We start from the raw sequence: 13,105 nt of genomic DNA, 5'->3' as shown, positions 1-13,105 counted from the left end.
AAATAATTATTGACTTATAATAAAATTAATATTACTACATCATAAAGGCTCTTAGGAACTTAGTATGGATTAAATGGAATTTAGTATGTAGCTAAGCTAAGCTAGCAGAAAATATTTGAATCATAAGAGAAATAAATAACTGCAGAAGAAACACAAGGAACTGAAGTGGATATGGACGGGGACTATACCTGGACTGACGGACGCTGACATACCGATTCCAAGTTGTTGGACAACTGGCAAATGCAATGGTCCTCCCAATGAGCTTCTACTAAATGGACAGAAGAGCTTATTTTTATAGCAATAATATACTACTGACTAAGCACCAATGGCCCACCTGATGAGAACGCTTCGCAGGGCATACAAGGAAAACGGCCTAAGTGTCGCCCCATGTCCATCGACCTGAGATGTACTTAGTAACAACGCCCTACATTTAATGCTACTTAGCGGCTGAAAGCATAGTCGCAGGAAGCCGCTCGTAAGTACGTAAACTACAGTTAGGTCGTCATGTCAATAACGGTATGAGGCGACTAGCTGAGTGGTACAACACAAAGCGAGTGGTATCTCAGTCTAAGCGCTGCACAAATCTGCAACGACCGTATTTATCGATTTCCATTTGGCTTACGTTGCTTTTATAATAGTTGCGTATTGAAAAGTTACCTACCCAGTTACCTATTCGTCAATTGTTAAAATATAGAAAAAAGTGATCCTTTTGCAATATAGCCAATATATATAAACTAGCCAGAAAATTGTGGCAATTAACGGAAAAATATTTAATTGATACAGTATCTACGACCCTATAAGATTTGCATAAGATTTGCATGCTCGCAATCGTGGTGCCATTTTAGAGTATCGGAAATCTGGTACGTTTAGCGTACAAGGAACCTAATGCGTCTCGCTTTAGAGTCGCAAATCCTGTAATCCTTGCTTTAGGATTGTTGACGAATTTGAGCTTTAAAAAGAAAACCGATAGTCAAAACCGACCTTCGAAAACGAGTGTACAAATCTCGTACCATGGGTGGGTGCTATTTGATGTCACTCACCAGTACAATAAATAATTGTAGCAGTCTGGTACGTTTTTAGTAGAACTTAGCTTTTCGACGTAACACCTATGCACCTTTTTTACTTTGTATGTTTTAGTTATACGAAAGACAAGTTATAAAACGCTCATAGATTTTTTGTATTGCAATCTGAGGGCCAAGTAAGATTTTCTACCTACGATCGAATTACGATTTATATGGTAAAGAAAAAGAGACATCTGAAAAGCATTTTTCCAAAAATTAAATTAATTAATTTGTTTTGTTGTAATTATGTACAACAAAACAAACTGAATAAGTTTTCTATAAGAATATGACTGAAAGTTCAGAGCAAAAGATGTATCAGTAACCCATTGAATAGATACGGAATTTAGTCAATACATCATGCTATAAAAAGCTTAATATAAAATAACCTAAAAATAACAAATCAACAAGTTTTTATCACGTATATACTTACGATAAAATAATACGCGCGATGTCCATAAACTTTAAAAACTAATTTGTGTCATTAATTATATTCCGAACAAGCAATCCAATGTTAAAATTATTGAGTACACATGGAAAAATAACGAGTTTTAAGATTAGGTAGTAATATATATATATATATTTTTCTTTTTTTGTAAAAAAAAAAGCAATATAAATAAACGCCAAAACAAGTCATGTGTATTCATAAATTCTAAGGATATCCCCTCTGAGGCACATGAGGCCGAATTATTTAAATTATATAAAAAATAAGAAAATAATCGACCAGTCGAAATTAAATTACAATTAAAAACAACGAGCGAACGATCAAACATTATTATAGGTATCAGTAACTTAAATCAAATTCTATAATACACTGTTCTCCTTACTATTATTCAAGCGGATCACACAGACATTGACAGATTCGGAGTTTTGACATTTTAAACAAGGTGCTGATATATAATAAATTTTGTAAATTTACCCGGGAATTACGTAAATTAGATTTAGATAGTATGATGAATGATAGACCCATTTCCTATATTATAGTCTCATTATTCATTTGTCAAGTATCTAAAGGTTTTATCTCGTTCTTAACGGTACTACTAGGTAAAAAAAAAATTATTATAGAAAATGCAGCGTTATTTGACCCCGAATAAGTGGAAATTTTACATCAAACGATTTGCAGAGAGCCGTTGGTCGCAAGCGATAGTCTGGTATTTAGAAATGCTAAAAAAAGATCTATGTCCATCGGTAAACATAATGATTTTCTGATTGATCTGCATCCTGTTGCTTTACAACTTATCCATTATGGAAAAATAGATCCACCAATTCAAATGAGAAAAACTGCACCAGCCTCTTAACAATAAAAACAGCGAAGTGTGAAAAAATAAACCACAATAGGTACAAATCTAAATTAGCGTAACTCTAAAAGACTAAATTAGCCTTCAATAATTCTTTAGTGATATTAATATAGAAATTCATATGAATATGATTGCGTCCTCAACGCAAACATTTAAATCTGCCAAGTCTTTACATGTAAAATACTTTCATAAAAAATAAAAAGTTCAGGTTAAACCTCACAATGGTTCTTAAATATACTAAAAGTTACATTAAATTATTTCTTATTGATTTTCATCAATATTAATACAAAATCTATATGATTTTGGACCAGTTTAGATCGAACCAGAACCACAATACGCGCCAGGCAACAAATCTTCTTAGTTTTGCGATTATTTGTCTCATGCTCAGGCAAATATCATTTCAATGTCATAATTAGGAAAAGGGAAATATTTTTACTTATTTCCCTTGTATTCTTGAGTTAGAGCGTAACGTGAAACCGATGAAAACCCCTGATCATAGAAAGAGTAGTGGCGATATTTAGCGAATACCACACCTTCGCACGAAAATTACGTGCGAGCGCTAGCGTGAGCTGAGGTGGCCAAAGTGTACAAGTTCTTTTTGATCTTACTAAAAAAGGATATTCTTCAATTGTTCATACATAGTACAGTTTTAGCTGCGATGCGCAAATGTAGACACTTTTGACAGGATACCATGGTCGCAGTTATTAATTCCCTAGATTTAAGCAGCGCCTTAGTTATATGTCATTTTTAGTCTGTTAAGTTGTCAGCACCTAAAAAATATATCAACAAATACAGGACTTTCCAAATTTCGCATTATAAATACTGTATATTTATTACGTCTTAACCGTGTAGCAAGATTTTCTCAATCAAATATTAATCTTATGTCCTTGTTGATATCGATCGGGTTATAAATAGCCAGTCTTCGATTATTTAAGCGTAATTATACCATATTATGTCTAGTCAATAACCTGCAAATGTTAGGTTAGGTTAGCTTAAAGTGGCTCTGGCCAGGTTGCATTCATACCAAAGTTGAAGTTATCGCTAGATATTTCTAGTATAAACTATTATTTAGGCCTAAAGTAAGCTAGATATAGTAATCTTAGCGTTATTTACACCTAAATCAAAACAATATTTGAAAATTAAATACGTTGTCTGGCAGGCTCAGTCAGTCAGTCAGCAATATCTCAGTTTTATGGCAATATTACGCTCTATGTACAAAAGTTATACATTTTTTTTAAATATTTTTTAGATTTAGCTAAATATAATGGCTTTAATAAAGCGATATCTAGCTTACTTTAGGATTTGGAGCAATTAATAGTGGAATTATCCACCGTAAAATTTTGTGTAGAGATGTGGTCGGCTAGAGCCACCTTAATAAAACCGCATTCCGTTAGGCTGTTCCCTTTCTAGCTAGGTTAATTTTTGAGAAAAATAGGACAGTTGTTCTTGTGACTAGACCACTGACTGGATGATGCCCTGAGGCTATATAGGAACGGCAGGAATATATTCTGATTGAAAATGAATAAGGGTGGCTTTTTTATTTGAGTAACTACAGACTAAAATAATTGTCGTGATGTAAATTCTACTTAATGTACCTAAAATTAAACACACACTTTGTTAGGAAATTGATTATTTGAAAACTGATATTCTGTAAAGGCGAAATTTACCATGATACCAGATATGCGCACAAAAATAAAAAATCTTAAAATTCTATACTGAAATCTTATTAAGGCGTAATTTATACAAAACTAAGGACTTGGATAGGTTTAACAAACATTCTCAAGATTAAGGCTGATATACAGCGTTATTTTTTTTAATTTATAAAGACCATTTACGATTGTATATATTAAAAAAGAATTAAAAAACATTATAGAGATTTGACATGATTATGGTAGATTATTGGTAATAGCGAAAAAAAATCACGGTAATGCAGATGCAGTATAAAATTTTAATAATTTAAGTATTGTCACAGATTAAAGAGAATTTATAGAAAGCGAACTTTGGTACATCAAATATGAAGGACAAGAACTTAGACATTGCTATAGAATACAAAGTTAAAAAAACTGACACTTTATAAATTTGCATAGTGAACCCAGCCTGCGGAGAAATGTCTTGAGCGCCCGGTGACAAGGCTTGCCGCAGTATATTCTTGAAGTTGTCGTCGTATATTTTGCATGGACCAGCAGGTCTCAGAGGGCCGTGACGCGAATATGACGACATTTGTAATGAAACCCATCGCCTTGTGCCCTAAATGGTCGTAGAACTAAACATTTCTCAATGGCGCTAATTCTGTTGTACAAAAATCTTCTACCTTAATTGACTAGGCCAAAAATAGTGCTATGCTTTTTCAGTTTGTAAAGGACAGCACTACTTTTGGGGCCTATCAATTGAATTTGTTTTAGTGCATTTTGGTGTTGATATACTTTGGTAAATAGAAGATGCACAAAGCACCGAATCAGACAGAATCTAGAGCTATTAACCGAATTAATAAAAAAAAACGGTGCTGAGGCTCATAAGAACCCAAAGCTGTACGGCATTGGTTTCTGGGCCAGTAAAAAAAAATCAAGTGGCGCCTTTGACAACTCTACACTTAGGCCGGGCGCACTATTCACGCACATACACAGTTCAAATGTCATCGCGTAATACACAGATTTCAAGATCAAAAAAAAACCTTGAAATTTCACAGATTATGACAGTAAGTATACAATAATTTAGACATTGCCACCGATTGCAAAGTTACAAAACAAACCTCGTGGGTCAGAATACATCCCGGGGTACGAAGCCGCTCAGTCATTCAGGACACGCTTGGACAGCGGTTCTTCCAATTCCGTTTCGGGAGGTTGTTCTAGTCCGGGCAGTATTATCTGGGTATCTGATGCTTCAGAGGGCTGTGGAAATAAATTATCAAGTTAAGACTTGCTCTGAATTGAAAATAATGAGGCAATTGACACAATTGATTCATTATATGCCGAGTTCTTTAATTCTTACTAAAATTATAAATGCGAAAATGTGTTTGTTTGTCCTTCTTTCACACCCTACCAACCTACCAATTAACTTGAGTTAGTTGAAAGGACGGAGATTAACATAGGATACTTTTCATCCCAGCGGTTTCCACGGTATTTCTAATAAACCTTAACAGACGCGGCCGAAGAACACGGACAACTAAATAAGTAAGTGAAAGTCAAATGACTTATCGCCATTACTAATAAACGTTTAAGCTGTTGATTATAGTGCACTTAGTCTATATTATTGGCGATATATTATTTTACAATGATATATAGACTGAATGCGGGGAGCCTAAGAGCAAAAATAAAAGCAAAAATAACCAAATCTATGAACATATACTTCTTTTTTTTATGTTTTACTTAACGATGCAGAAATTAACGGTTACAAAAGATCAGTCCCCGGAAAAGATAATTATGGGCACCCTACAATAGCTCTAAGCCGTTAACTTGCGATCAACGTTCTCGCACTCGGTCCTATCGTCGCAGCGGTAATTCCATAAAATAAGCATAATAATAACCTAAACAAATGAAATTGAAATACCCATTACTTACCTATGCATACCACACATTACGTTGTATTTTATTTTTAATCCACTACAAGTTAGCCCATGACTGCAATCTCACCTGGTGGTAAGTGATGATGCAGCCTAAGATGGTAGTGGGCTATTATTATGTAGGGATACCTTTTACGAGTAGCCATGATTTACTTATTTAATGGTATGGTAAAAAATACCGAACCACCAAAAAAAAAAAATACGCAGTGGTTTCATAATTATCCTGTATAATTTTTTTTTTTTTTTGTGTAGTATAATAATAAGTAGCATGGTCTTTACGTCTGGTGACCCAATAGCTGGCGCTGATTTGGCCCAACGGCTAATTCTAGCAATTCAAAGGGGCAATAGCGCTAGCATTTTGTGTACCATGCCCATAAGTGAACAGTTAGACGGCTTATATTTAGTGTAAATATTAATTTCAGTTTGTAATTATTTTTGTAAAAATATTGTTCATAGAGTAGCATAATATTTTTGTTTAATTTGTAATTCTCACCTCGACGTCATTAGCGTTTGTAGACTCCTTCTCGTCGGGAGTGCGCGTACGTTTCTTTCCGCGGGAGTTAATATCCGTTTGCGTGACCGTCTGCTTCTTAGGTTGGAACTGTGGGAGAACGTCAATTTCAATGAAAAACTACACTATTTTTTCTGCTTCGACTGTGGCCACTACAATGTCATTGTACACCACGAAAAAAAAAACTCAAGAGATAGAAATATAAATTCAGTGCTTTATCGCTACATAACGATCTCTTCCAAGAAACCAAACACGTTCCCTTAATACGTAATCATAGTATGATTTTAAATAAATAAATTGAGCAATTTATGATCAAAATTTAAACTTATTTCGCGGTAACCAATAACATGTTAATAATAAGATTTTAGTATAATCATAGTATGTTTCTAATTTTGATGTTAATAATACAATTAGTTCCAAAATATTGTTATTTCAATTATTGAAATAATTTTTTATAATCACCTGAAGTTCTGGAGGCAAAAATACGCGTGTGTTGACGAAATACTCTGGCTGCGGCGCGAAGTACATAGTAGGAATGCGGGCGTCCGATGGGAAGTCGCGCAATTCAAAGCTAGTCGACCGCGTCCAAATCACTGACATCGCCAGGTCGCAGGTAGCCCATAGTTTCTGGAAAAATCAATTCATATGTTCAAACAAAAAAGCGAAGTGAGCACAAATTCTATTCTCCTCATTAACTTTATTTCGTGGTTTCAAGGTCAAAATTTAGTACAATCTCACATATCAAACGAGACAAATCGGTTTAGACGCCATGACATACCTTTTTTTAGCCAGTATACACACAGTTTCTACATAACTTCAGATTTGTGGTAAATTTATAATAGAAGTTATTTATTTACAAGTTATAATTAACCCACTTATAATATATTAAATACCTACGGTGGTACTAGCTAAAGTTTTTTTGATTGTGGTATAATGATATTATTTTAATGTTGTATTATATTATATATATGTTGTATTGTATTATATTACGATATATGTATATATATTTGTGTGATTGAAGTTATGAAGCGTACTACTTGGTATATAATACTGAATGCTGCTTAGAAACAAATCTGAGATTACGGATTCATTGATCAAGAATACTTGTCTGTCTTTTTGCACAGCGCAAAGAAGCTCACTAAGGAGATTCAGATCGAAATGTAGCTCCATTTTAAAAACAAGCAAAGCTTGAAAACATAAAAGGAAGGGAAGGTTATATTAATAATATTATATTTATTAATAATAATATTATTAATATAACCTTCCCTTCCTTAACTACCTCCAAAATTTCCGTAGGGTTAGCAATATTATTTAAACTAGGTACTCCGAAGTAAACAAAAAACAAATAAATTGCAGCATTCCAGAAGATGCAACCAATGTTGAAGATGATAAAATTGGGTGAATAAAATCCTAGAATTCTACTATCACCTTGGGTGATCATTGAGCAATAAATAATAGTTAATAAGACTTACATAGTTCATACTATCGTCCATTTCATTGAGGGCGTCCTTGTGCATCTTCATCCGCTCCACAAGGCTCTTGTAGAAGCCGTAGCAGTAGAAATCGTTGCGAGTTATGAGTGGCTCCAGTACGAACCAGAGGCATTGTTTTACCATCTAAATACAACATAAAACATTACTATCATTCTGTATTGTCATCATCATCATCATATTAACCCATTACCGGCCCACTACAGGGCACGGGTCTCCTCCCACAGTGAGATGGGGTAAAGTTAAGGCCGTTGATAAGTTTTGGGGTTACAAAGAAAACCTGTTCGGAACACGTAAATGTTTCGCGACACTCGATTGGTTACTTAAGTCAAACATTAAAATGTTTTTTTTTAATTCCACAACAAGTTTGCCCTTGACTGTAATCTCACCTGGTGGTAAGTGAGGATGCAGTCTAAGGTGGTAGCAGGCTAACCTGTTAAGGAGTAGGATGTTATATGAAACGGAAAACTCTAATCGGTTTCTAAGCGACATCGCATTAGAACTCTAAATCGCATTGCGGTACATCTTTGTCAGTAGGGTGGTAACTACTCAGCCGACCAGACCTGTGAAAATTCAAAAATTTTAAATTTCGAAAGTGCCCCTGCCTTGGGATCGAGTCCTGGACCTCCAACTTAAAACCACGACGCTCGCCGCTGCGCCATGGAGGTTGTAAATAGAATAGATAAACTTACCTTGAGTTGTGGAACGTTATCATATGTAATGAAGGCTGGGTCGTGGGCCAATACTGGTACTGCAAACACCATCATGTAATCCGGCAGGATGTGCGGCAACTGACTTACAGCCTTTTCAACTACAAAGATGATGAAAGATGTTTTATTAGTCTTATCATCTCTATTAGTCTTTTATCTGGGCACAAACCGCCTCAGTCATAAGAGTAAGGTAATTAGAGCTAAAAAAAACAGCACTGCAACAATGAGGATCGACAAGTAAAACTTTGCAGACTACCTTCATTTACCATTAACTAAACTAACTTGTCTAATCTTGTCACACTGTAATCTTTGTTGCCAGTCAATTTAATGTGTATCAATTGTATACTTATACAGCATGTATATTAAAACCGAAAAAATACTTGACAGGCTTTAGACGTACATTATGTACTGTCTCTGAGACTTATCTGTGAAACCGAAAACCTAATAGTTTTTTAGTAAATCACTTCCATAGATTTTACTGAAAGAAATTAGATACAGCTCTAACAACACATGCAAAATTAAAATCATGTGACTCCTATCACTTTATTATGTACGTGTTAGGAAATAGGGAATTACAGCACTTTATCTATGATAAACCCGATGATTATATTAAATATATCAACAAATCTTAGTTTGTATACTCATTGATAATGTATTGAAAATAGAATAATGGACTTTAGTAGACTGTCAAATAAAAGTATAGGATCTATGGCGGGAGACGCGAGTTTGACAAGATAGATTGGCGGCAAAGAAAAGTGAGGACGGATTTAAATTAATGAATTGAGAATAGAAGATTAAGTAAAGTATTGTGGATAGAACGTTACAAATTGGGAATAGATGATTTATAATGGAAACGACATACTTAACGAAATATTGTTGTGGCAAAACAAGAGTCGTATATACTGGTGATGGAGTTGAGATAAGTTGTTAAAAGTTGTTGGTACTATGGTTGTACCTGATGTAGCATCAGATAAGTATATCTCTTATATCCTTTGGGTTATTCAGGTATCATATATGGAGCCCTAGCATTATTTCATACAGATAGCTTATGTAGCATACGTTGCTCTATACAAACAATTTGTTTCAAAAGTCCTGATGTTATAAGTGATAATAGTAGTTATGTTTGACCTGTCTTATATGTCTTGTATCAAAGGGCCTAGCGTTATAACATATGATAATGTTGTAATTGTGTTTATAAGTCTTGTTTTAATTGATTGAATAAAAGAGCAACGGTAGAGTTTCTTGCCAGTGGTCTTCTCTGCCGAAGACAGCATTCCGAACTGGTAGTAGAGTCATTTGAAGGTAATAAGTAATATGAATTATAGAGAAGCCTAATATACAGTATTAGAGTAAGTCTAGTTGTTTTATTTCACTCCTTGGGAAGTCAGGTTTATAGAGTACAGACCCACAACACTGCTCTAAAGCAGGTTGGTGGGCTTTAATGATGTCTTTTATAAAATTAATACTTTAATATGAGAAACTAGGTATTTAGCTTCAATAATACTGTTAATTAATGAAAGATCTAAGTGCCATCCTGAACATTGTGGGTATTATAGTGAATATCTGAATACCTGGGCCTTCCATTCTCTATATTTTTTAGCATCAGAAGTGGGATCCTATTCATGCCCAATTTATGCCTTTCTCTAATGCAGATTTACTTTTTTTAGAACCATCCCGTCAAATGTGGACATAGTAAAGAGTTTGATGTTTTTAATGATGCCTCAACTTTTTGCTGCTATGTGCTGAAACAGAAACACTCTGGAGACAAAGCACCATGCTTGTTGAAATTCTATATAAGGATATGTGGTCCGGAGAACCAATTGATGTGATATTTTTATTTTTTATTTTTGTTGTTTCTACTTTGCAAAGATAGTACTTATTATTTGAAACTGGCCTAGTGGCTCTTTTTTACTTGGAGTCAAAAATAGATTTGATTTATATTTCTTTTGTTTGTTATAAACCAACTAGTCAAGTTAGCCAAACAGAATGTGTGATAAGTTGGATTAATTTGAATTATCAAGTTTTATTTAATTAATCAGGTTAGCCAAATGGAATTTGTGGTAAGTTTTATTTTATTAGACTGTCCAGGTTAAAATAATTTAACTGGTCAGGTTAGCCGAACGGAATGTGTAATAGATTTTTCTTTTGATTCTTATTTATTACATACAAGATTTCAAGTTTATATTGAGCAACTAGTCAGGTTAGCCGAGCTGTTAACTTTTATTTAGGAACTTTTCTATGTACTTCGAGATCGAAGTACTTGTCAGGAAAGCCGAGATAGGAGAGATTATGTAAATTATTCAGAAAATATAAAAGAATACACATAAAACAAAACAAAAAAAAAAACAAAAAAAAAAAAAAAATTTTTGTTGGTAGAATAGAATAGAATATGATTATGTATCAGAACAATACATATAAGGAAAATTACTACTGAATAGCTAAATGAAATAGTTTAGTGTCTATGTTGGATTGTGCGAAGAAAATAATTGGGAGTCAGCTTAAATGTTATGGGTTAGGTTAGTAATCTTTCAGTATGATGGTTAGAGAAGTTCTTAAAATTATCTAAGAATAAATACAAATATAAACTAAATTAATGTTGCTGCTGCAAAGGAAAATATATTAGTTGCATTATAAATAATTATATTATACTTAGGTCTACAGTTGTTTAAATTTTCAATTTCTATTTGAAATTTTAATAGTCCTTGTATGATAAATGATTCTGTTAAACGGGTGATTTTATTGATGTATAGATTGAAATAATCTTTGAATAATAGAAATAACAATTGAACATATACCTTGGCTTTTATGATGAGATGATAAAAAAAAAAAGATGTAAACTAATAGAAATAATTCCATCTTAGCGTTTTTATATTTATCTTATATATTACTTGACTTGGACAGTGGAAAAAATATGAATATCACCAGTGGGTGATGATGTTATTGATATCACTTGAGAGTGATGATGATGTGGATATCACCAGTGGGTGATGATGTTATTGATGTCACTTGAGAGTGATGATGTTGTTGATATCACCAGTGGGTGATGATGTTATTGATATCACTTGAGAGTGATGATGTTGTTGATATCACCAGTGGGTGTTGGTGTTTTTGTATATATTGGTTTGACTATTAGACTGTACCGATTGCATCTGTGACTAAATGAGACTAACAATGTTAATGACAGAATTGATGGGAAATACAATTACCTGTGTGGATATTTTGATAAAGTTGGACTAGAGGCAAAAGGATAAATTGTTTGAGATTTATATTGAGATGGAAATATTTGGATTGTGATTGTACATGTTAAAATGTACAAGATAAATGAAAATGAGTATTTTTGATTTACATTGTTGAAAATTAATCATTTTACTTTATTAGAAGTATTATATTGTTGTAATATGTTAAATGGTGTGGAATTTTAATGAAATTTTTTTTCTAAATTCTTTTTTCTAAAATGCCTATCTTTTGATAAAATATTGTTTACAGTTTATTGATAAAAGTGTATACAGAATGTAACTGATTTGATGATTTTTTATGCTTATATACCATTTGAACTAATGTTATAGAGGTGTACATAAGATGATGTACTTATAAGCATGTTCTTTGAACCTAAAGACTTATGATACAATACATATACCTAAAAAGAATAACCCTATGTACTTCGAGAACGAAGTACTTGTCAGAATGGCCGTGTTAGGAAATAGGGAATTACAGCACTTTATCTATGATAAACCCGATGATTATATTAAATATATCAACAAATCTTAGTTTGTATACTCATTGATAATGTATTGAAAATAGAATAATGGACTTTAGTAGACTGTCAAATAAAAGTATAGGATCTATGGCGGGAGACGCGAGTTTGACAAGATAGATTGGCGGCAAAGAAAAGTGAGGACGGATTTAAATTAATGAATTGAGAATAGAAGATTAAGTAAAGTATTGTGGATAGAACGTTACAAATTGGGAATAGATGATTTATAATGGAAACGACATACTTAACGAAATATTGTTGTGGCAAAACAAGAGTCGTATATACTGGTGATGGAGTTGAGATAAGTTGTTAAAAGTTGTTGGTACTATGGTTGTACCTGATGTAGCATCAGATAAGTATATCTCTTATATCCTTTGGGTTATTCAGGTATCATATATGGAGCCCTAGCATTATTTCATACAGATAGCTTATGTAGCATACGTTGCTCTATACAAACAATTTGTTTCAAAAGTCCTGATGTTATAAGTGATAATAGTAGTTATGTTTGACCTGTCTTATATGTCTTGTATCAAAGGGCCTAGCGTTATAACATATGATAATGTTGTAATTGTGTTTATAAGTCTTGTTTTAATTGATTGAATAAAAGAGCAACGGTAGAGTTTCTTGCCAGTGGTCTTCTCTGCCGAAGACAGCATTCCGAACTGGTAGTAGAGTCATTTGAAGGTAATAAGTAATATGAATTATAGAGAAGCCTAATATACAGT

The 13,105-nt window shown here is 33.4% G+C and overlaps 1 protein-coding gene across 1 annotated transcript in view; it reads right to left on the bottom strand.

Moving 5' to 3' along the window:
- Positions 1 to 2,120: 2,120 nt before the first annotated feature.
- Positions 2,121 to 13,105, bottom strand: part of LOC120637716 (sister chromatid cohesion protein PDS5 homolog B-B) — a 31,005-nt gene continuing 20,020 nt past the window's right edge. The window contains exons 15-19 of the mRNA XM_039909717.1: positions 8,609 to 8,727; positions 7,899 to 8,042; positions 6,889 to 7,053; positions 6,409 to 6,516; positions 2,121 to 5,244 (exon numbers count right to left, since the gene is read on the bottom strand). Coding sequence (XP_039765651.1) covers positions 5,143 to 5,244; positions 6,409 to 6,516; positions 6,889 to 7,053; positions 7,899 to 8,042; positions 8,609 to 8,727 — 638 coding nt within the window. The 3' untranslated portion in view covers positions 2,121 to 5,142. The remainder of the gene's footprint in view (positions 5,245 to 6,408; positions 6,517 to 6,888; positions 7,054 to 7,898; positions 8,043 to 8,608; positions 8,728 to 13,105) is intronic.

This window comes from Pararge aegeria, chromosome 1 (genome assembly GCF_905163445.1).
Source record: "Pararge aegeria chromosome 1, ilParAegt1.1, whole genome shotgun sequence".
Classification (NCBI taxonomy): Eukaryota; Metazoa; Arthropoda; class Insecta; order Lepidoptera; family Nymphalidae; genus Pararge; species Pararge aegeria.
The sequence above is the reverse complement of the archived record's forward strand: the minus strand, read 5'-3'. Positions and strand labels throughout refer to the sequence as shown.